Below are 26,551 nucleotides of genomic sequence, written 5' to 3'. Positions count from 1 at the left end.
AAAAAATTTTCCAAAAGTGGACTAAAAACGGTTATTCTATAGTAAACCTTATTAAGTCCAAAGTTTGAAACGATTAGTCGTTGCTTGCGAATCTCAAAATCATATAATCTCGCTTTCACACAAAATTCACATAAATCTCGCGAAATTATTGGTCCATATTATCTCTTAGTTTTCTAAGTTGTAATATAATAATATTCGTGTAACCAGCCAAATCCATATCATTTTCTTGAAAAATATTGCATAAAATTGTTGTGTAGTTAAGTAGATTATTAATACTTTCAAATGCGAAAAAAAATCGACAGTTGAATTTAATAAAGCATTAGCTTCAGATTAAATATCTGATTTAGGTCATTCTGATATTTTTCCAAGGGCAACCAAAATAGACTCTTCTAAATCCTAAAATATTGTAACAGCTTGACGAAAGCTACGTTGTCGCGCATGCTTTTTACAGTTTTTCATCTTGTAGAACATGAAGTTTTAAAAATAATTCTATTCAGCATATTTGGTCTAATGATTACTAACTTCTCGAAGACCTTATTTCATTATCTTACTTCTTCATTTTATTCAATAGTTTTATTTGTAATCATTGTGCATCAGATTGTGAAAATGATATACAATTAGATTTCTGGTATTGAGTTTGGGTTATATATTATTTATATTAACTTTCAGTTTTTATGTAAGAAAATATGCTTCAAATTTTCGTGAAAAAAATATTAAACACAAGGAAGAATGGTTAATGATATGCCGATCATCAGATCAACACGGGAATCTAGTTAGATTCAGTTAAACCCCGATCCTTCCTGGATTCGAACCTAGGTCGCAAATTATAAAATAATTATTTCAATCAACGTCTTTAGCGAGAGCCGCAGATGCTACTCAAAAACATCGATTTTTTTGTATATAAGAATAATTTATAACATTATCTAATATTTAAAAAACACATTGAAAATCAATAACATTAGTTGCTATACATCTTATGTAATAAATTTTTTGATTTATATAAGTTTTATTTATTTAGTGTAAATATTTAAATAAGAATGCAGTGGGGAAAATCAACGGGCAAATATTTTAATTAGCAATCCGAACAATGAATATAAATTTTTTTAACGGGCCTGTAAATCTTTCTTATTGCAGTTCTCTAAAATGATTATATTAAAATTACATAAATAATAAATAGATTATATAATGATTTTAACAATGTTCAAGTAGTTCAAATGTGTTATGAATTTGGGTTAATTTTATAAACGTATTTATTTTTTAATTCACCGAGACAATATGCAAAAATGAAGTTTGATTTTTTTTAACAAATGGTGGTGCAATATATATTATGTGGTTTTTAATTTAGATTAAATGCGTAATTTTCAAAAAAAAAATTGATTGTTTATGTAACAATTTATGGATATACAATTTATACTCAAACAAATTACAAAATTCTTTAAAAAAAATTCACAGAAGATATTAATTTTTCCTGCCAGAATTTTCTGTAATTTTTAAATAGATTTAATAATTATTATGATTTATATATTTTTATCATGTTGGCTATTACAAATCTCGATTATTGGCTGGGTAGAGGTGATAATATATAAATTTTAAATTTTCATTCTTAGTTACATATTTAAAATAGGATAATTAGTGAATATTTTTTTATTTATTAATTATACAAGTCAACACAAAATTTATATACGAAAAAAATAATAAATTCTAAATTAAATAATATAAAGGTGAAATATAGTGTAAAATGATAAGAATAAGGAAGAAAAGGTGAATAGTTCTGTGGAGAGAAGACTGGCATTGAAACTTTGAATAATTCGCTTTAAGTTTAGCTATAGCCAGTCACTGGAGGAAGAAGTCTTCTCGCGGATCGCCAGTGTGCTTCGGTTGTGAGATCCTAAAATCCTTAAGAGAGATAATGCAAGTCTACCAAAGGAAATTAAGGTAGTGGATATTATTGCGATAAAGATTTGATATTCTGATATTTCCGAATATTTGGAAATTCTATTTTGTTCTTTTTGCTCAAGTGGGTTTGGAGTTTGTTTGGATAAAGCTAATGGATTTATACTAGAAAAGTCCCAAACCAAAAATTTGCCCGGTTTCCATGGGATCAGATTCCGTCAGACCGCTTTCCCATCGGATCTAAATAGTTCTGGTGGTTCAAGTATAGCGGGATTTGGGCTGACTTTAATGCTCGCTGAGGAATTGCATTGTGTGTGCCTGAGGATTCGTCTTTTGCACGATCTGCAATGTAAGCTGTGTCTTCCTTTACCTATAGGGATTCTGCAGCCAAAGTTATTGTACAATTAGGCGGATTCCTTTTGCGTGAATTAGCTCATTATTGGTTAGTTGGAGTTTAAGATTTTTGGAAGGAATGACTTCCAAAAATTTATCCCCGGATCCATTAAGTAAAGACATGATGAGAGAATGGTCTGTTGGGAGCATGCTAGACAATAGGGATTCAACGCAGCATGCTACAACTGACCAGTCCCAATCCTTCTGTCTGTTGGATTCGGGCGATGGGACATTATCAACGCGTGCCTTCCATAGCAGGATAGCATCATCTAAGGAAAAGTCATTTTGTGAGGTGTGGGATATTATGTGGGTTATGAAAGTAGACTGCTCGAATTAAAGGCAGTGAGAGCAAGATCGATGGGAGTTCTAATCCCTAAACCATCACTATTGATGGGTAATAAATGAGCCTATGTTGAATTTTAGATTTAAAATATTTTCGGTTAGATCTTTTATTCCTTTTTCCATAAATACTGAGAGGGATGGGATATTTAAAATAGCATTGGGCGCAGAGCATAAAGTATGCGGGAAATGTTAAAGAGTTTTTAAGGACGAATAATAGTTTATGCGAGAGTAGTAAGTCAATGAGGTCACCAAATAGAGTGGAGGAAGGCACTGATTGCCATAAATCCGCTTACTGGAGAACCTAGATGTCTTAGCTTCTCCGAGGTAATTTTGAAATTGTGGGGATTTTGATCGGAGGAGTTTACTTGAACAAATTCGGATTTTGTGAATGAAACCAACAGCGAATCTCATTTTCTTGATTATGTGTACGGCCTTATTGGTTTCCAATTGAGGTTCACTAATGATTCTATCGTCTACATACCAGATGTGGAGTGAAAATGAGCATTTTGAATTAATGGTTTGAATTATATGAATGATTGCAAGGCAAAATAAAAGGGATCCTAGTGGATCACCTTGTTGGATGCCCTCGACTGAGAATATTTTTTGAGAGTTGAATTGCGAAATGGATGGAAATTGGTTGGAGGAATATTAAGATAATAAATATAAAAATTTCAACATAAAAAATATAAAGATAAATGAAAATAAAAATAAAAATGCTCAAATCCAAAAGAGAGAGAGAGAGAGTGTGTTCTGTAATTAAATCCATGTAAAAGCCCTGAGTAAGAGGCAAATTTTAACTTGAAATAATAAATTTTGTAAAAAAATTTTGTCTTTTTTTTATAGTTTTGCCAAAAAAAGTATGTGTCTCAAATTATGATGATTCAATATTTATGTTTTTTTCTATTTAGTCCAAATTTTTATATATACATTATAGTAAAAAATGGGTTATAATAATATTGATTTTTTGAAATGACTTTTATAAATTCTAAGGCAAAAATAATAGATATTATTATGGGAATTCGTGACTGGTTTAAAAATATTTTTGAGTGTGTATATAAGATAATTCTCAGTTTACGAATAAGTTTTTCAATTTCCGATTAATATGTTATTCGATTAATACAAGGATGGCATTAATATAATATGTTTTTAATTAATTATTATTCAATTAAAATAAAATAAAATAAAACACAAAGATTTGTTTTAATTTATAAAATGAATTTTAAAAGATTCACTTTTAATATTAAAAATATTTTTATTTTCGTGCACCGTATTAATCACGAAAATTAATTTATCACTTATTCAAAATCTATACAAGAGATCTCTGATTATTATTGAAAATCACGATTTTGATATTCTAAAGTAAGAGTGTAGATAGGACCGGGGATAGGGCTCAAGATAAGTATTGCCTTATCATTTAATTTAAGAGCTTATATAAGATTTGAATCAAAAATATAAATGATTCTAAATTTATTTAGCAAAAGCATTCTATAAAATCTTTATCATCTCAAAAGTAATTCAAAAATTTTTTTTTATGATACTTTTGACTAAATAAATATAAATTAATAATCTCAATTTCGTCATAAGTATTGATAATATTTATACGAATTTATATCCTGAAATAAAATAAGAGTAAAGACCTATGCCAGGATTTGGTGGGGTTAGCCTTTTTTTAAGCAGGCATTTATATTTAAAAATTACCAAATATCTCCAAGAACGTAGAAGTCACGAGTTTGGCTAGCGCGGTCTACCACATTATGAAGATAGTTGAGTTTTTTGGAAATTCCATAACAATTTAAGGCAACCAGTTCTTGAGGAGAAGGGCAGACATTTGGTTCATCATTAATATTATTGGATATGTTAAAGCCCCTTTTTGATGACCTTGGCCTTATTATATATTTTTTTAAATTGCTTTACACTTTAAAAAAAAAAACAAATTTCTCCTTATTTTTTATATTGAAAATATTGTTCATATTCAAATTTGTAAAAAATTTGAGAAAACGTTTCGTTGTTAAATTCATCAAAGAAACGAGGTATATTTTTTTGAAGATCGTCTCTGATAGCGATCTATTATTAATATGCAATGATATTCTTTTTCTCTTCTAAAATAAATTAAAATCCACGTAATAAAATGATACAATTTTTTTTAATTATATCTTTCCAAATTAATACATTTACTAAAAGAAATTATCAAAATACGAATAAGCATAAAATACATGTAAAAAACGGAAACTACAACATAATAATGACTTATTATTAGTCTTGTGAAGTTCTTTTTTTTAAGGAAAATGATGAACGGTTCCTTTTATTTATGAAGAACTTTGAAGTTGAACGTAAACGCATTCCTTTTTGACTAACGCGTACGTGATTTAAGTTCTTTCCATTATATTTATTTGAAAACAAAAAATATTTATTTAATTAATCCGAAATTTTTAAGAAAAAAGGTTATTTTTTTAGGTTATCACACTTAAATTTTTTTAACCAGCACCTAAATCTGTCCTATAGTTTATTTATTAATTTGAATATATTTATTTAAATTTTATAGAATAGCATAAACATGGATGTTGTTCAGGGGCGTCGCTAGCCTTTACGATCTCAGGGGGCTTAACAAATTGTTTTATGGGGGATTCGCCCCCATGCCCCTTTATTTGCTGGCTATCGGCCTCTTTTGCACGGCCTTTGGCCGGGTTTTACATTAATATATTATACTTTTTTAAATTTGCTAACTCTGAACAATTATCCTGAATTTCATATTTTGTCATTTATTATATAATGCTTACAAAATAAACTCGCATATAAATAATTAAACAATATAAGACATTTCTAAAAATAATTTTTTTTTTAAATACAAAATCTATTTATTACAGTATAAAATATTTTCGATTGCTGATATAAAAAAAATTTGCGTCTAAAGAATTACAAGTAATAAAAAAGATTAATTAATACCTACATATGCCTCAATTGATAATGGTAAAATCACATAATATAAAATATAATTATTAGCAACTTACATTGACAAGGTCATGAAACTAATATAACTCCTATTTTAGATAATGTTTTATAGAATAGACTAATAAGGAAAAATTTATAGGCCTAACCAAATCAATAATTCTTAAAGAAGAGATTATAAACGACCAATCCAAATCATAAAACTATATGATGGTTAGAGCTTCCACTTAAATGACATGTTGGAAGCTAGATAAGTAATTGAGAAAATTATTGTGATATTAAACTTCCATTATATTATCTTTCATTTTTAATGATATATAAACGATAACACAGTTGACCATTATTGCTTATCTAAAATATGTAATCATATGCTCTCAGCAGCTGTAGTAATAACTTTAACTTACATAGCCACACAAATAATAGATGCTGGATAATTTGCAGTCATAGCTATGACACTCACAATGTTAACTCATATCAGAATTTATTATGTTAGATAAATTGAAAATAAAACACTAAAAATCTTTATAAGAAATTATGTAAGCCTTTAGTTATTTACACAGCAATTATGCCCTATTATCGATGAAACATTTTGTAACTATAAAATAAGGACCAGAATAATATGATGAAACAATTAAGATTTTATATATTGTCGCGCCACCTTTGTATATTATATCTTAAAATAATATAGTTTGTAATAATATCAAAAATATATTTGTATTAAAAATTTAACTCAAAACTGTTTTTCGAAAAGAAAAAAATAACTTTCCTAAAAAGACGTAAAAAAAGAGAAGAAAGAGGATATCTAATTTATTACATCTATTGCAAGATGAATAATAAAATGTTTAATTTTTAAAATTATTTTTAAATAAATAGATGACGTTAAATACTTGTAGGCATATTGTTACTATGTTTATTATCAAAACCATTTATTAGTAAAATTTATTATAATATTAACTGTAATATCTTATATAACTGTCAAATACGTCTATAAAAGTGACATTTTATCTAATATTTTATAAATAACTGTATATAGTAGAAGATTATAAACTATATGTTTACTAACTTTTTATAAAAAAATCTCTTATATTTATTTGGACCTTGAAAATATTTTTAGGAATAGGTATGATAATAAAATTTAAAAATAAATATACATTTGATTAGTCATTTTGAACTTGGCTAATTACTTAAATTTGTTAATTTTCAAACAATATATGATTATATTTATTTAATTAGGGTTATATAATAATTTAAATAATAAAAGTCTAAACTTCAACTGTTAAAGCTAAATTAATATTTAGTTAGTTATTGATATTATATTTTTAATACAGAAGTTGATTGCAAGCTGACATGAAAATATAAGTTATATGTATTGATCTAATCTAATAATTAAAATAGTATTCATTTAATAAAAATTTAAATAGTCTTATTAATTTCTAAATAATATAATAAAATTAAATCTATATATTACTTAATGGAATTATAAAAAAAATCATTCAGGGGGCAATCAAAAAAATTTATTTTTAGTTCAAGAGGATATTAAGAAGCCATTAAAAAAAAATTTTTTGCTTCAGGGGGCTATTCAAATTTTTCAGGGGGCTTGAGCCCCTGTGCCTCCCCTAGCTGCCTCCACTGATGTTGTTATTTCATTAAAATAATCTGATTCTGATTTACCATGGGCTAAATTAATAAATACTTTAAAATCCTTATTAAATGTAAAATGTGTCTAAAAAGTATTATATCACTTTCAAAATCTACAAGTTCTAATTTAAAGATACACTTGATTGTTTTATTTAGTATTGTTGAACGTAGATTTTTAAAATGGGCCGATTAGGATTTTATCCAAAATAATATGGATAAAATCCTAATCGGGCCTTTTACAACACTAGTAATATTTATTATTTTACATAATATTATAAAGTAACCTGTTAATAATTTATTTTAGATTGTTGTATTACATAGGCTTATTGGATTATTATGCTTATCATAAAAGATAGATAAAGTAGAAATCAATAAAATAGTTAATATCTTTTAGGATTTATTTATTTTTAGTGTGATTGTATTTTTAAGTATTTATCATGGGTTTTATATTTTAATTGTTGAACCCAATTTAAAGTAACCATCAAAATAAACTATTAATTTTAAATAAAAATATAAGGCATTTATTTATATCTATATTTTCATTTATTAATTGATAAATCTCAGAATTGTAATTAATATAATATGTTTAAAAAAAAATCACATAAAATTGAAACAAATAGGATAATCCCATTCAGGACATTAATGCATTGTATCAATCTTAGAAAAGCCATACCAACTCTTATTTTATTTGAATGAAGATCTTGCGTCATACCCCCTCCCTCCCTTCTCGTGCTCTAAGGGTCTGCTTGATAGTGAGTTATACATTCGCTAGCTATCAAGAGATTTTCGTCAGTTAGTGTTGTAGTATCGCGCAACCTTCAGCGTTAGCTATAGCCCCCTACTTTTTAGACATCTGTAGCGTTCCTTTTTAAAAAATAGTTAAGTGGCGCGTTATTTCGCTACTTTCAATTTTTTATACACTATAAAAAAATACCAAAGTTTATTTATAATTTTCTAATTAATTTCAAAATTATTATCTTTATATTTTATTTAATTTTGGAATTTATATTTCAAAATCTGCATTATTAATTTAATTTATCAAGTTATTTATAATATAAAATTCCACTAATAGAGATTGATATGGTAGTGAATTTTGACACAGGCAGCAACAAAATTTCGTTGGAAAATGATATTGTAGAATTCAGGCGCGTACGCAGGAATTGGCTGTGGTGGGGGATAAATTTATTAAGAATAGTAGTGTTATAGAACCTCGATTTAAGCCGAATTTAAAAAACAGCGACAATATTTTATCCAGAAAATATAACGCAAGCCTTAATATTTTGCTCATAGATAGTACAAAAGTTTAGACATCTATTAGTGAAATATCAAGGCTTAAACAATATATTTGTGATTGAGTTAGCCGTTTTTAAATAAACTCAAATCGAGCTATTTAACAACACTACTAGTGAATAAAATATTGACAATTTCTAATACACACATTCAAATATAAATTAATTATAAAATATTAAATGTAGGGTAGACATGGGTCATTGAGTACAGGGAAACATTCACTTCAATTATAATTTGAGCTATTATTTTATAAGTCTAGAAATTTTAAACTATCATAGATAATTACGTCATACATGAGTGGCTAATAAATATTTAGTATTTTAATTTTTATAGAAGAAAATGGTTTTAGCATACTTAGTAAAAAATAATTGCAAACTTTATCATTTATTTTTATAAATAACTTTAAGAATCTTAATAAATAACTTTTAGAATCTTAATAAATAAATTTTTGAAAAGTTTAAACCCTATTTTTTAATCTGATAAATTTTCAGAATCAATAAATATGAATTAATATGATTTAGAATGCTATTTATAGTTAGTGGGCTGATCATGGTTGGTCTTAGTATCGTTGGAACACTACATTTTAATTTATTCTACCTTTACTAGTTATGCGAACTTACAATAAAAAGGAGAGAAGCATCATCTTTACAGAAGGCAAACCATTAAATTTATATCCGAATACCTCAGTCATAAATTTATCATTATTTACTTGTATTATCATTTATATAATTATATATTTTTTAGACGCATCCAAATTAATACTTATTTGTTATGTATTACAATATTATCAATAAAATTAAATTAAATGTGTCATAGTCTCTAGTTTTACGGATTACCGATTTTTAATTTATTTAGACCTCTATTTTATGAGTGAACCAACTATCACATATGTGTGTCCCAACATACTCTGAGTATGTCAATTTTTTTTATGGTTTTTATAAAATATATATTAATCAAATAACTTATACTTTCAGGATACAGACGGTTTTTTACTTATTCAGATTAGTATAATATTATTGAATTTATTCAGGTTTGAATGAAAAATGTCCCAACCATCCTCGGTCTCCACTATATAATCGGCGTATGAATCATAAAATATATGTCTCGAAAAAGGACATTGTAAAAAAAGGATTAATTTTTTAAATATATAAATTTGAGATATAAATTTAAATTATAAATAAAAAAAATATTAGCATAGATTAATGCGCATAAATATTCTTAAAAATTATTGCATGTATAAATTTCCAAAATATTTATGAAGAGAATATAGTGTAACTAAAAATTAGTGTTGTTATACTGCTCAATTTCGGTCAATTTTTTAAATCTGCTAACTCAATATTTTACCCAGATAAACAATGCATAAACCTCGAGATTTTGCTAATGGGTATTCAGCCTTTGTGCCATCTAGGAGCCAAATCTTCTGGCTTATTTTTCTGGATAAAATATTGAGTTAGCCGTTTTTAAAAATCGGCTCAAATCGAGCCTAACAATTCTAGTAAAAATAGTAAAAAATAATTAAGAAGCATATTTTTATAACGTAAGATTCAATATTCTTGGGATTGAGCATATTTTTCAATGATTTTATCAGTGCTTCTTAATAATTCCCTATGTATATTAAGAAGGGCCAACACCTATCTAATCATTTTAGAGGTAGTACTTACTGTGATGGTGTTAAACGGCTCAATTTTTAAAGCGGATAACCCAATATATTATCCAGTAAAATATTACGCAAACCTGAAGATTTTGATTGCACAAAAATAATATTCATTAAATATACAAAATTAAAAGATCACTTCAATATATATTGCCAAAAATTACCTTTTATTAAATTGTTTAAAATAATGCCTATTTTATTTTTATTTTGAAAATATATTAGATGATGATATTATAATATATCGAAACATAATAGGAATTTTTTATGATTTCATAGTTTTTATGATAGATTACTTCAAAATAATTTTTGTATTTTTTAATATTTTAGATATGGTCATAGTTGAAAATATGTCGTTAGATTAGAAATCAATAATGTTTTATAAAAGAAATGACGAGAACTAATACAACTAAATATAAAATATGATGATTGCATATATTCTAAATGGATAGTCAGAACAAATGGGCAAAATTGTCTCCAAGGGAATTTTGTCAATTACAAGAGTATTTATCATGTATGATTTATTTTCTATTTTTATATTATTTACCTTTAAGATTAAATAATACTTTTATTTTATTACAAAGTATTTGAATTTATATTTTTAGTATTGTTAAAAATTACTCTTGAAAAGTAACTAATTACCATTACAAGTTAAATAAATGTAAAGTTACCGTTACTGTTCAAAAGTAACTTGTTATATTGCAAGTTGCTATGGATATTTTATATAATATTTATTTTAAAAAAAATTTAGCTTAATAAATTTCTATTTGACTTTAACAAATAATCATTTTCAAAATTGGTGCCTAAGAGTCATGCTAGTTTTTCTCTAATAAAGTTTACCTACCCCAAACAAACGTTCTAAAGGAACGTTTGATGTAGGTAATTATTACATTATGCATTAATTTTAAATTTGGGAAATGTTGATCGAGCGATTGGAAACACTAACGATGAGTCTTATACTATTTTTTAATGCTTTATTAGTTTTTCATAAAAACTATAAAAGCACTAAACATTTGGTTTTTGCCAATATTTAGTACATGATTAATACATCTAAATTCCGTTATTAATGTGGATAACTGCCTTATAAAAAAAGTTGTAAGCTAAATAAAAGTCATGACGTCATAATTTAGACGTGAAGTTGAACAAACGATTGTGAACACTAAGGATGAAACTAATATCATTCTTTACTGCTTAGTAGGTTAGTGTTTCAGTCAGTTAAATATCTGAAATTAAAATAAAAAAGTTATAAAGAAAATAACATAGATGAACAAAATATTGTGGACCAGCAAAAAAACAATGGTAGCAATAAACATCCAGTTTTCTTCATTATTTAGTGCTTAATTATTAAATTTAAATTCCCTAATTATTTGGCCTTATAAAAAAATTTATAGGCTAAATAATGACATATTTAAATGTGAAGTTGGCCAAACGATTCCTTTCCTTTCCTTTCCTTTCCTTTCCTTAAAACTATGGCAGCACTAAACATACGATTTTTGCCACTATTTAGTGCTTAATTAATAAATTCAGATTACTTAATTAATTTGGTTAACCGCCATATGGAAAAATAGTTATACGCTAGATTAGAGGTAAAGTTTTTGCCAAATATATTTTAGAAGCACTAACTATGAAACTTTTATCATTATTTAGCACTTCGTTAGTAGAAATTAGTGCTTTAATCAGTTTAGTAGCCGAAATTAAAATAAACAAAAAAACGGTGCCACATCAACAAAATCTGGACAACGACAAACATCCTGTTTTCATCATTATTTAGTTCTTGATTAATATATTTAAATTTAATTATTAATTTGGTTAACTGTCATATGAAAAAATAATTTTAAAAATGTTTTGAGGTCAAATTTTTACCAGCTAATTTTCCCAAACAGATCGACTGGTAAGTCCGAATGACCTCTAAAGCCTTTCAATGACCAAATAATGTATCTCTACGCCTTTATAATTTCACAAAAAAAATAATGCAACTATTCCTGTTCCAGAAGCATCTACTGTAAGTATGATATCTGTTTATTGTTGAAATAAACTAAAATATGCTCTTTGTTAATTTGTTCCTTTAATTTATAAAAGTTTATGTGATCATCATTCTATTTGAACTCCCCACCTATTTCCATGATTGCACCTCAGTCTTACTGGTAGGATGGCGTAATTCTATAATCTTTTTAATATTTTTAGTTAAAGGTCTACGACGCATATGTTTTTTTATTATTCGTAGAGTATTATAGTTTTTTTTTTTGTTTATACAAATAAGCTTTTTTCCCCTTTGTATTTGTAAAAATGTAATTATGACGATCACACAGTTTTTCAACAATTGAACCAAGGATCTAGTTACGAGTTTCTGGAAACCATACCCTCTAATAACCTTGATTTGCTGCTTTCCGACGAGCTAATATTTGCTATTGGACTACGGCTCAATTTCGAAATTGTTCTACCGTACCAATGTAAACATTGCAAAACCAGCGTTGATCGCAAGAGTTGACATTGCCGCTTTTGTCGAGACCTTTTTCCTCGGCACAATGTAATGACATCATATTATGTGCCCTCATACCGCAGGCATTTCATCTAGACTTTAACCAACCATTTTTAGAACCGATGGAAAACGTCCTGATGGAATGTCCTTGATTCCTTAGTAAAGGAGTCAGCTCCTGGTTTGAGACTTCACCTGCACTAATCGAAACGCACAATCTAACCACAACGTCGATGCCCTTGCCCTCACAGAATCCCGGAAAATCATCAAATACAGTTTCATAAATTATTCTTTCTTATTCATACTCATCGCCTGCTCCATTCTCAACACCTTCGATAGCAAAGCTCAATGTTTTTTCAAAATATTAGGCAAAAAGACAAAAGGACTAGTGAAAAACCCGACCAGCCTAAGGAATCCCTATTCTTACGACAAAGACTTGCTACCGCCATTATTCGCTCTAACTATCTAAGTTTTATTCTTCCGTCGATAATCTTCTATGTCTATGCTTTCTTTCTTCCCTTCTCTCTCTCTCTCCTAAATTTCATTTTTTTTATCCCTTATCCTTTTTCATAAATTCTATTTTTTACCTTTATCAGTTTTATCTTAGAGAAAATTAATTATATGCTATTGTCTTTTGATAACATATTATATCAGCTACTATTCAAATAAAGTAACCAATGGCCGTTAAAAAAATAATAAAGTATTTTATTTGTCCTATCGTCTGGTGTCTATAAATAAATTCCATATACACCGATAATTGTTTTGATATTTTTTATTAACATTACCAATATGAACATCTCCGTGTCTCACTATAGAATCAATGAAAGCGACTGAATTCTAAACCCCAAAGGAAAATGAAAAATTTCTCTTATTTATAGAAAGAATGTTTACAATTAGGAAAATAATTTAAATTATGTCTATATACTAGTACAAAAATCCGAAATAAATTTATAAATAAATATAGGAATTAGTCTGAGAGAGTTCAAATACGACCGACATGAGTTCAGTAGTATCGCATTCAAATTTGGATCGGTCACTGCGCTCTTTTATTGCTTATTTACTTAGTAATTTTTTAATTTGGGCTACAACTAATTAAAGCACTAACCTCTACTAAAGTAGAGTTAAGGAATGATGTAAGTTTCATTGTTAGTGCTTTCAATCGTTCGGCCAACTTCACGCCTAAATCGTCGTCATAACATTTATTTAGCCTATAATTTTTATTTTATATTACGGCTAATCAAATTAATTACGGAATTTTAAATTACTAATCAGGCACTAAATAATAGCGAAATCCAGATGTTTAGTACTACTATAATTTTTTCGGTAAGCCGCCATATTTTGAATATTTGATATTTCCTTTAATAACTTTTTTTATTTTAATTTCGACTACTTAACTGATTGAAGCATTAACCTACGAAGTACTAAAGAATGACATGAGTTTCATCTTTAGTACTTCCAATCGTTTGAACTTTACGCCTAATGACGTCATAACTTTTATTAGCTTATAACTATAACGGAATTTAGATTCAAGTATTAAATATTGTCTATATAGTTTTTTTTGGCACATAATTATTTGTTTATTTTTTTCGCAAATAAATTTTTACTTTTTATTTTTAATTTCAGCTGCAAAAGTGTAAAACACTATCCTCTATTAACGCAGCATTAAAGAATTGTATAAATTCTTCATCAGTGCTTTCAATTGACTTTTAAGCGTGAAGTTGGCCAAAATTTTTATTTTTGCTTATAAATTCTTTTCCTAAACTTCGGCTACTATACGGATTGAAATACTAACGAAGCACTAATAAATGGCATGAGATTCATCGTTAGTGCTTCCAATCTAGACCAACTTCTCGGAGCTCACGTTAAAATAATGAATATGATTATATAATTAGTCAACATATTATAAAATTAATTCGTTACCTCTTCATTAAATTTCATAAAATGGTGAATTACAGTTTATTTACATCAAAAGTAACTAGTTACTGTTATTTTTAATCTAACTTGTTACTTTAACTTTTATATCAATATATTTCATGCCTATTTATTTTGTTTTAATAAGATTCCAACAGAAAAGTCAAAGATGTACTGGAGATATTTAAACCTGGCGGAGTTTTAAATAAATACAATCCTGAAGAAGTATTATTAATAGAGGTTTCATTTTATAACACCTTTTTATTTTTAGCCTATCACTTATGAAGTTTTTAGGATATTTATGGATAATTATCTTGAAACTCAAGCTCCAGATCAGCTCTGTCGGCATTTATTTTTATCATTTGTTAAAACCCCGCCTCCATCTATAAAGATGATTGATGAGCATACTCAGGCTGAACCGGAAAAGGATGGTAGTCCTTTAATATAATTATTTTAATAAGATTCTACTTATAAATCTATTTTTTAGATAGTGTTGTTCTCAATGAAAGAAGAATTTCAATTCATAAAGAAAGTTTTTTTAATAATAAGATTTGGAAAGAGAAGATAAGTTATTCATTATCTAAGGATAAACCCTGGTATAGAAAACAGGAACACATAGTTGAAAATAACTATGAATGGGACAAAATTAAACTGAAAGATAAAGAACATAATGTAGAGTGCAAAATTTATAGAGAACTTATAAAACTGAATGTCCATCACTCCATTAGCCACATTGAAGTAGCAAGAGGTAACGATATTGAAAAATATATGCATACTAATAAAACTATCTCTCAAGAATCAGTATCAATTCATAACAAGCTAATTAATAATAAACATGAAGATGATTTAGCATCTTTTATTTTATCACATCTATGTTGCAGTTTGAATAAAAATGACACGTGTATTTTGAAATATCAGCGAGAAAAATTAGATTCCGTTCTTGCAGGAGCAATTTTAAATGCCTCACAAACTTTCTTAGTCCCTGTTATATCACCTTCCTTTGATTCTATTCAAACACCTTTTTCTGGATTTAGCCTAGGAAATAGAAAATCTATATATTCTACAAATGACCTCAACGAACTTTTTTATGATAGATTTAATGACAAAATATATGAAACAAAAGCCAAAATTAACAAAAATAAAATAGTAAGATATTCAAAATCAACAAATTCTAAAATTAAGAATGGTTTAGATGAAAAATATGAAAGTAGTAAGCTTGAGATGGAATTTAACAGTAGTCCTGGATTAGATTTTTCTAGAAAAAACAAACGATTCGAGAATATTAATACCAATTTTTTATCAAAAGATGGGATTAGACATAATAGTTTAAGTGAAAAAGCTTGTTATCAAATATCCGATAGAATTTCAACCCATTATAAATCTTTAAGAACATCTTTAATCCCTCGCCGTGAAACTATAGTACTTCTTCAGCAAATATTGCACTATTATAATCAACAAAAGCATAATAAAGACTTGGAAACATGTATTAAATTTCCAACCTATTTGAATAAATATTTGCATGAACAGCCTCATAGATTGAGTGATAGGCAATTTGATAATTTTGATAGTAATTTCAATAATGCCCCTAACCCTTGTAAATTGAAACCAGTTGAATTATTAAATTTTAGTAATGTTAATAGTATATCTAGTAGATTATCTACAGAAAAACCATATGATCCAAAAAAAATGATAACCTACCCTTTTAAAATGTATAAAAACAAATGGATTCCCTCGATATCTTGTGAGAATCCATTTCTTTTAAATTAAGGTTTTTGTACTTCGTAATACTAATTGCATCGCTTATTTAATTTGTTTTATATTTGGTCAGTACATTAGATGGCTGTTAAATGTAAGCTGTATACAAGATAACACAAAATCTAAAGCTTATGCACTTTTTCATAATATGCTCGATGTTGTTTTCAAATTTTTAGATACATTTTTAACGATATTTTCAAACAGTATCATTTTTTTAATGCTAATTAGACGAGAGAACTATGTTTTTGAAGGTAAGCGGAAAATAATTCCCAGAAAAAAAAATCCCCAATATTATTTCTTAGAAAATAATTCTCCGGAATTGATTTTCTCAAAATTTTTAAATTTATTATTTGAGTTATTCCATGGATATATTTATAGGGAATTTTTATCCTATTTTATTAATTTTGTAATATCTTAAAAAGCTGGAATATTTTCCCGGGGAATTATTTTCCTAGATTCGTTTTTGAAAAGAAAATTGTTTGATGAAAAGGACACTATGATTAAAAAGCTGAAATTTATAAAATGTTAGTTATCTTGCTTAAATATGCCATTATAATATTTACACATGCTTTAGTATGGCTCAACTAAAATTTATTTTATTTTAGCTAATTTATTGTCATATAATTTTGAAATTGTTTTGTTAAGGGAATGCTTTATACCCTCCAAAAAATCGCAAAGGAAGATCTATTGATCTCTCTCCTCCATATAGCCAATCAAGCTCTTCAAGAAAGTCCCATTTTTCCATTCTCACTAATCCAAACTCGGGTATGCTAATTCTTTATTTGAAATAAAAAATTAATATTATATATGTCGTTAGCTTATTTTGAATAGGTGAGAACTTGGAGTTTCTTTAAATCATTTAAAGAGGGGGATTTTAAATTTGAAAAATTTGATGTTACCAGAACTGTATTTCACCTTCAACTTATGAATTACTTTTTATTTATATTTATTTTTTTAATGTTGATATAAAAATACTTAAATGTTCATGGAACATGTACAATTCATAGAGTAAAAGAATGTATAAAGCCTAAAGATTGTATTTATATAAAATCTTACCTCCTGTCCAGTGGCGTAAACACTAAGGGGAGGGGGACAGATTAGGTAGAAATTTATTTAAATACTTTTATATTGATATCTAAACGAAAATTTGCTTTCGTTCCTTTTAAATTGATTAAATCCTGTCTTAATTATATAAAATAATTTCAGAAATTTCTTCTTCTAATTAAAAAAGTAGTGGGTTAAAAATCTTAATTTTATTTTATAATCAAATTTTCACATATAGAAATTGTTATTAATTATATTTAAAAAAATTTAAATCGGGATGTTTCCCAGAAAGAAGCAATTGGTATGAAATCGGTGTTTATTCATGTGTATTTTCAATTGAAAAGGGCATTTAGTAGTATTATTTTATTAAACTTAACTTACTCGCTTGAGGGTAAGAAATCTTTTCAATTTCATCAACCAATCCATCTTATTTTTGTCACGTTTTTCAATGATTACAAATCTATGACTACTTATTTATGCTACCGCATAACGATAGTAATTTTTTTATATTTTATTTATTATTATAATTGTTCTAGTGCTTCTAGATTCTTCAATCTATCTTGAATATTGTTAAGAATTTTTATATTTCCTTTTTTATAAAATCTAAAAATCTGGTTAATTTTACTATGAACTTTTGGATTTAATAAAATATTATTAGTTATTTCATAGATTTTTTATATAAATTATAAATTTCAAATGTTAACGGCGAAATTGTCTGCAATTTATAGGATAGGTATTATAAACGTGCTATAATACATTTCTGGTAAAATCAGATTTTTAAATTTTAAAAACGCCCTCAAAAATTATTTTAAGTTGAAAATAACACATTGACTTAAAAAACACATTGGCGCTAGCATATTATTTAAGCATTACATATTGACCCAAGCTTAATTTCTGCTCCCAAAAGTGGTAAGCCATACTTAGCATTTTATCTTAATATGAGTTAGATTCCGTTTGCCCCAAAATCTAGAATAGATATTGAACGTTTTGGCCAAAATCACAAAAATGTAAAATAAATATAGAAAATATTTGGCCAAAATCACGAAAATGTAAAAAAATAATATAATAAATATTTGGCCAAATTCACGAAAATGAAAAAAATCTAGAAAATATTTAGCCAAAATTACGAAAATGTAAAAAATAAAATTGTTGATAAAAAACTTACAGTTTAAAGATTGCAATTGCAATTAGATAATTGAGCATTTAATAAATATTAGTGTTGTAAAATAACGTCAAAAAGGTAATGTCATTTGTTACTTTCCACAGGTAACGAGTAACGGTAACGCCTTCTTTTTTTTGAGTAACGATAAAGCAGAACATTGCTCGTTAATTAAAATTTTTTATTTAAATTTTATATATAATTTAAGCCGAGCTTAGTCAAATAAACCACCAAAATTCATTTCTTTTTATTTTAAATTTTCGTTTTTAAATTCTCAGTCAAGATTGTTTTTTCTAATTAATATTAAATCAATACAGATATGTTAATTTATATTTTTAGTCTCTAATATTAAAATTTATTTATAAATAATATTATGTCAATTGTACATATTTCTTCAGATGAAAATGATTTAACCTCCCTTGTTTCAATATGAAACATTTTTTATACCAATAAAAAAATTAAGGGTACAAAATCTACACTTTGTAAAATTGGGTCCCAACTCAAATATTTCCTCAATTGTGGAATAAATATGGGCCGTCTCAAAACAATGCAGCCATTTTTAAGGGAAAAAGGAATATATCTGATTAAACCGATTATAACAAGATGGAACCTTTTTATAACTCTGTGAAATTAATAGTCTTATTAAGGAGAATAACCAATTTCACGAACCTTGGATAAATCCGAACAGAGATTTTCATATAATGACAGGTCGTTCATATATATTTTGTTGATAATGTTAATTAAAAAAATATGATTGTTGCTACTGCTTTTTCGATTTTAGTACATTTGGAATATCTCACTCCCACCATAACTATTATTATACTTAAAAAAATTGCTTTAAATAATTTCAACAATCCTTCAAGACATAGATAAGGTATATTGTGCAAAAATTGTTTGCAATTTATATTTTGATTATATTTATTTTCAATAGATTCGAACACATCTATAAAGATGAATATACTATCAGCAATAATTCACCCGCTACTTATAAATTAGATTATCCCTGGTAAAATTATAGGCCAAAAAAGGTAGAAGGCTTGAACCTATTTCCAGTTTGAGAGAATATTTTGACAAAGAAAAAGCAACTTTAATTCCTTTAAAAAACAACACACATACCTGATTATTTTCTGATAAAAAAAATTAATGAGGATCTGAATGAAGATTTTTTTGAAGATGATCTATTAAGCTTTTTTCAAAATAAGAATATTCTTTAATTTTTAATAAATTTCCCCAATTAAAATTATTTATTAAATATAATACCCTCCCATCTTCTGTGCCAATTAAACGTGTGTTTAGCACGACAAAGATGTGTTGAGCACTCTCTTGTCTGATCAAAATTTTGAAAATCAATTCTTCTTAAAAATAAATAAATTATTATGAAAATATCTTATCTTATTATATTTGAATTTTATTTATATTATATTTAGGAACTTTTTATATATAATATTTATTTTTCTAGTAACGCATTACTTTTTTGAATAGCCAGTTTTTTTCACAAGTAACAGATAACGGTAACGCATTCCTTTTTTCGATGCAACGAGTAACGCGTTTCATTTTTGAAATAACGGTTACAACATTAATATATTTCCATATTTAGAATCCTCATTCATTAAATTGCAATATATAGATATATAATATTTACTTTTTAAAAAATATATATAAAATTATATGTATCATGAATCACCATCAAATTTGCAGTTTAATTATGTATATGTTAGCGTCAATGTGTTTTTTCCGGTAATGTGTTGTTTTTACAACTTTAAATCATCTTTTGGGCGTGTTTTTTAAATTTAAAAATTGGATTTTACCAGAAATATATTCTATCATGTTTGGAATACCTATCTTATGAATTATAGACAATTTTGATATTAACCTTTGAGTCATTTACAATTTATATATGAAAAATCTAATAAAAATTATATTAAGGTTAAAAGTTCATGGAAAAATTATCGGAAATTCATAGGTAGGTATTCCAAACATGATAAAATACAATTTAGGTAAAATCAGATATTTAAATTTTTTAAAAACGCACTCAAAAAATGATTTAAAGTTGAAAAAAATATCACATTGCCGGAAAAAAATACATTGACCCATAACATAATATATCGTTTGTAAAATTTTTAAGGAAATAAGATATTTAAATATATTTAATATTATATATCGATATATCATTAAACTGCAAATTTGTTGGTGATTCCGAATTTATAAAAATTATTTTAAATTCATTTAAAAATATTATTTTAAATTCATTTAAAAATATTATTTTAAATATTATATATCGTATATTATTAAATTGAAAATTTAATAAGAATTCTAAATATGTAAATATATTAGTGTTGTAACCGTTACTTCAAAAATGAAACGCGTTACTCGTTGCATCAAAAAAAATTATGGGATATATAACCAGAATAATTCAGTTATTGACATGTGGAACCATATAAAATCATTAAAATATATGTTAATCGAAAGAATAAATGAAATATTTTTCCATTAAAAGTAAAAGCAATATTTGAAACAAATAATAAAAATGAACAACAAATCCAAGTAGATGCATTAAAAGATATTTATATAGACATTGCATTTAATATGTTGATCTTTGATCAGAATCCCTATAAGAATTGGAATGTTTCCAATGGATGGAAATTAAAATGTCAAATAGTTAGATTTAGAAAAGTCTATATTTTTGAAAAATAAAAATTGTTTCTTTAAATGAAAGTTGTTTGACCAATTTTATAACTTTAAATGATTTATTGCAAATAATATGGGGTGTTGAATATACAAAACTTCCACTTCATCGAAAATGGTCATTATTTCTATGATATTTCAAACTCGAATATAGTGAACTGTTACATGTTTCATTTTTCCTATACCAGCACATAATGCTAACGTTGAAAATATTTTTTCTTTAATCAATAGTCAATAGACAAATGAGAGCAATAGTAGAGTTTAAAACTATAAAAGCAATTATTTGCACGCAATACCATTTAAAATTGTTTTGTCCACATTTCTATAAATATTTTAGAGAAAAGGACAAATATCGAAAAATATCTGCTAGTTAAAAATATAGAATAAAAAAAATTATCATTTGCAAGATTTATGAATTTAATTCGATTTTATTTATTTAATGATATTTATATATATATATATAAATGCAATTTATTAAATGACTGCTTACAAATCAATTTAATTTTTAAATTCATTTTAATGCCTTATTTAAGATAAAATAAAGTTGTAATTATTATTTCTAAATTTCAATATTTTATTAAATTTTTTTAAAATATTATCCAATTCCATATAATAAAGATCCTATACAGACTAACCTTAGCCTATGTTATTAGTTATAAATTAAAACATATTCTTTCGAAATGTATTATTAAATATTATTATATATAAATCGGAAAAATAGTAGACAAAATAAATTGTAAAAAATCATAGTACAATATATTATTATATTTGGAAAAAAATTCTGGGCTGGATTATAAAATAATCAAAGGTAAAAATCCTGGCAGGGCCAAAAAATTTCCAAGAAAACTCTGAACTAGGTTTGAAATTGGAAAAAAATTTAAATCCGGGCCTGGCCTGAAATTTTGAACTCTGCAGGCCTCTAAAAAAATTATGTCATAATTTTAACATTAAAAATTATTGATAATACTAATTTATAAACTATTAAACAATTAAGAATGGTTGCAAACTAGTTAAATTTTCACATTAACTGTAATATATAGAATATAAAAAGAGGCAGTGCTATTTTTAAAAAAATATTATATATATTTATAAAAAAATTACTCGAGAGTTCAGCTTTAAAAATTTTTTCTTTATGTTCAAAAGCGTTCCTATTTTTTTTAAAATACCATTTAAAAAAAAAAAAATTTAAAATAACAATATTTATTTATTTTTTAAATGTTTTTTTTTATATGTATAATAATTAATATAAACTTTATTATCAAAAATTTTTTACACATTATGCATATATTATAAAAAATACTTTGAAAGACGGTGCAAGTTTATCAAATTTTCATTTTATATTATAATGCAAAAATTTATAAAAATATAATATCTGTAAATTTAATACTTCATTTTTCTAAATTAGGGTTAATTTTAGAAAAATAGTATACAAATTATTTTTAAAATTGGCTCCTGTCATTATATGCACAACTAATTACAAACTAATTATTTTTTTGCCTATTCAAAATTTTATATTTCAACTCAGAGGATATATTAGAAAAAGTTACGTCAAAACTTAACACACTCAAGGTCATTGGACAAAACACATTCGGTTCGCGAGAAAATATAGATGGCAAAGATAAACCAGAACTTTTGTTTAATCTACGTACCAAAAGTTTTTTTAGTCACCACCCACTTCTGGATCCAGTTAAGACCGATTTATTGAAAGCCAAACAGCCTATCTTAGATATATCAGAATGTAAAATAGCCCTCAAAGATATTGTGTGCTATCTGAGTTTATTGGAAGGGGGAAGTCCAAAGGAAAAGTTGGAATGTAATATCTATTAATTTTATCAAATTTTAATAATATTTAATGTTCAGTTATGTTTCGACTATACGATGTTGATGACAATGGAGTTTTAGACAGCTCAGTAAAATATAAGAATTCATTTCTTAAATTAGTATTCGAAATTCTTTAGGAAATAGATTTAATCATTAATCAAATGATGAATGTCGCTCAATATCTTGGATGGGATATAGCAGAATTACGGCCGGTGAATATTTTATAATCGCTAAAATATAGTTTTAATTCTTTATTATATAAGAAATTCACCCTTTGACATGTTATAATTTTTTTCTTTTGAATTGTTTCAGGTTTAAATAAAAGGTTTATTGGGTTTCAAATTAAATCTTTATTTAAGTATTTTTATTTGACATTTAATACACAGATTTTACGCGATATGATGTTAGAAATTGATTATGATTCAGACGGCGCCGTTACATTAGAAGAATGGATTAAAGGAGGATTAACAGTTATACCACTATTAGTTTTGTTAGGATTAGACCAGGTATTTTTTTTATTACCCAATTTCCATGTTTTAATCTATACAATTAATTTTAATCTGAATTATATTTTTACTTAACTAAACTTTTTAAAGGCCGATACTAGTATTAAAGATGATGGCATTCACGTATGGACTCTCAAACATTTCAAAAGACAATCCTTTTGTAATCTTTGTTTAAATGTTTTGGTGCATTTTGGACGTCAAGGACTAATATGTACATGTAAGTTTCCATGTCAAATATAGATATATATAGCGAGGTATAAACCATTAAAAAAAATAATCAAATTCCTCGAAAAGATGAATATTTAAATTTTTCTTTGTGACTCAGGACTAAAAATGCCTTGATTCATTATCTAATTAACATATTTTAAAAAGTAGGACGAAAAAATAAAGTTTTCCAGTGTTTTTATTTTCTTCGTTCCTGCTAAATTAAGAATATTTTCATAAAATTTATCAATATAAAAGATATAATATATGGAAATATAAAAACGATGAAAATATTATAATAATATACATACTATAACTTTAAATATAATAAAAAAAGTTAAACAAATTTATTGAACAGTTTGCCATTATACTGTACACGAACGATGCGTTAAAAAGGCGCCTCCATCCTGCATTCAAACATATGTTAAAACTTCTAAAATTGACCAAGTTATTCTTTTAAATTACATATTAATAAAACGATTAATATCTATAAATAAATATTATATTTATCATTTAAAAATGTTTTCCTATAATCTCGTTGATAATCATGAAATAATTAAGGAAATGGATCATCATTGGGTCGAAGGAAATTGTCCTTTTAAATGTGATAAATGCAAAAAATCCATTAAAAACGGAACTACCGGTTTGCATTGTTGCTGGTGCCAAGGATCTGTAATAATTTTATTATCCATTTTCTTCTTTATCTATAAATTTTCATTTATCTTTTAATAATGCATAAATTAATCATAAAATAAATAAAACAGAAAAAGAATGAAATAATTATGCCAATATTATATATTAATATCAATGTATACATGATAAATAAACTTTTAACTTTTCATAGCACACGTGGGATGCAGACCCTTTAATTTAAAAATTTTATACTCAGAATTCCTTCGATATTTTTGTCTGGATCTTTGAGTAAAATTAATTTTGATTTTTTTTCATCATTTTTAATTAAAAATTATATTATATTAATATTTGAACCTTAGATAAACATTCTACATAATCATTTTAATCATACGTGACATTTTAAAATAATTTGTCACTTTTTTGACTCTCTTGGCAAAGGCTGTTATAAAATTTTAAAATAACAGTTCACTAAATTAGAGTATATTTAATATATTAATATATGAAAGCTAAAAATAAATTTAATTCTAATATATAGCCTATCTAAATTAGGGTTCGAAAAAACCCCACCTATACTTTCGTGTTATTGGTTTTTCACCTGTGCTATGAAGGATTAATGGATTTTATAAGGAGTTATTGCACTATTATTAAATTGAGCTGTAAATTTATAAATATACCTTACATTTCAATTTTTTAAATGAAAGTATCACAACAAATGTGTACCTCATATAAAACCCGAGTGTAATTTTGGCGAACTTCGTGATCATATTTTACCACCGACATGTATTAGACCCGAAGTTTTGGTGAGCTATTTTATAAAATCTATTCATTTTGAACAAAAATTTTGAGAAAATTTTTTTTTGAAAAATAGAGATTTTAAATTTTACATTAAAAAGACCATAATCGAAAAATTTTTTTAAAAAAAAATATAAAATTTAACTTAAATTGCCTATTTTAGCAAATTTTGACGGAATTATCTAGTTAAGTTAATATAAACATTTAACGTTTTTGTATAAATAAAGAAACATGTATACAATTTTGACCCTTTCATTGAAAATTTACACCTGTTACATTGTTTATTATTTAAAAAAAATTTATAGAAGTTTTTTATAAAATAATTAATTTATATTCAGGGAAGATCTTCCAAAAATTACAAAAACACTTCAAGACCAGATTTATCCAAAAAACGCAAAAAATCTGGAGAAGAAAAAAATAGAGAAATTGATACAACATCAATAGCCAATGTTTACATTTAATTTTTCTTATAAATTAATATTTTTTTATTTTATTTTAAGATATCATTCCAAATAAACCCTTTACTGGGCACTCATCCCCTGTTAGTTTTGATAAACCACAAGAGCGGTGGTAGACAAGGTACCAGGTAAAAATGTTATTAATGAATTTACTATATTATTTTTTACCTTAGAATTATGCGTAAATTTCAATATCTCCTCAATCCTAGACAAGTATTTAATATAAACAATGGGGGGCCCATAGTTGGGTATACAATTTTAATTGTAATTTTATATTTTGTTCTATTTTATTTGCTAGGTTGCAGTTTTTTAAAGATGTATATCCCTGTCGTATATTATGTTGTGGGGGTGATGGGACTGTTGGTTGGATACTTGAAACTATGGGTATATTTATATATGTCATAGTATCATTTCTTACATAATAATTTTATGTCCTTTATTTTTTTAAAATCTAAATCATATCAGTAAATGACTTCATCATAGCTAATAATCAGCTATGAAATGTTTTATTTTAAGATAAAGTCGATTTTAAATGTAGACCTCCGATATCTATTCTACCTTTGGGAACTGGTAACGATTTAGCCAGATGTCTTAGATGGGGTGGAGGTTATTTTTAATTTTTCCCAGTGTTAAATCTATGTTATTTTTTTATTTTTGTAATGTAGGATATGAAGGTGAAAATATCATGGATATTTTAAAAAACGTAGAGAAGGCTTCTATAGTGATGATGGATAGATGGTTCATTACTTTTTCAGAAATCGAAATTTCTTCAGATTCTCTAGATACTAAAGAATTTGGTGATCCTGTTCCAAGCAATATATTTAACAATTATTTCTCAATTGGAGTGGTAACTTGCATTAAATTTTCTTACTATTAAAAGTTTATCATTCGTCGCTTGGTTATTTAAAAGGTTTCTAACTCTAAAAAAATCCATGCCAATGGTTTTTTTAATGT

The 26,551-nt window shown here is 26.0% G+C and overlaps 1 protein-coding gene across 7 annotated transcripts in view; it reads left to right on the top strand.

Annotated features, from left to right (window-relative positions):
• LOC135930065 (diacylglycerol kinase beta-like) overlaps positions 1–26,551 on the top strand; it is a 43,777-nt gene that overhangs the window by 8,768 nt on the left and 8,458 nt on the right. For 4 of the 7 annotated variants that reach the window (XM_065466848.1, XM_065466847.1, XM_065466851.1 and 1 more), the window contains exons 2-19: positions 10,484–10,667; positions 14,689–14,765; positions 14,812–14,971; positions 15,028–16,023; positions 16,941–17,060; positions 22,709–22,996; positions 23,044–23,093; positions 23,142–23,216; positions 23,391–23,510; positions 23,601–23,727; positions 24,073–24,386; positions 25,049–25,147; positions 25,478–25,588; positions 25,640–25,725; positions 25,771–25,845; positions 25,896–25,981; positions 26,114–26,203; positions 26,263–26,444. In XM_065466848.1, the coding sequence (XP_065322920.1) occupies positions 10,598–10,667; positions 14,689–14,765; positions 14,812–14,971; positions 15,028–16,023; positions 16,941–17,060; positions 22,709–22,996; positions 23,044–23,093; positions 23,142–23,216; positions 23,391–23,510; positions 23,601–23,727; positions 24,073–24,386; positions 25,049–25,147; positions 25,478–25,588; positions 25,640–25,725; positions 25,771–25,845; positions 25,896–25,981; positions 26,114–26,203; positions 26,263–26,444 (3,126 nt within the window). In that variant the 5' untranslated portion in view covers positions 10,484–10,597. The remainder of the gene's footprint in view (positions 1–10,483; positions 10,668–14,688; positions 14,766–14,811; positions 14,972–15,027; positions 16,024–16,940; positions 17,061–22,708; positions 22,997–23,043; positions 23,094–23,141; positions 23,217–23,390; positions 23,511–23,600; positions 23,728–24,072; positions 24,387–25,048; positions 25,148–25,477; positions 25,589–25,639; positions 25,726–25,770; positions 25,846–25,895; positions 25,982–26,113; positions 26,204–26,262; positions 26,445–26,551) is intronic. The other 3 variants (XM_065466849.1, XM_065466850.1, XM_065466853.1) reach the window with 3 other exon arrangements.

Source organism: Gordionus sp. m RMFG-2023, chromosome 5 (genome assembly GCF_954871325.1).
Source record: "Gordionus sp. m RMFG-2023 chromosome 5, tfGorSpeb1-WG-v2, whole genome shotgun sequence".
NCBI lineage: Eukaryota > Metazoa > Nematomorpha > Gordioida > Chordodea > Parachordodidae > Gordionus > Gordionus sp. m RMFG-2023.
The sequence above is the reverse complement of the archived record's forward strand: the minus strand, read 5'-3'. Positions and strand labels throughout refer to the sequence as shown.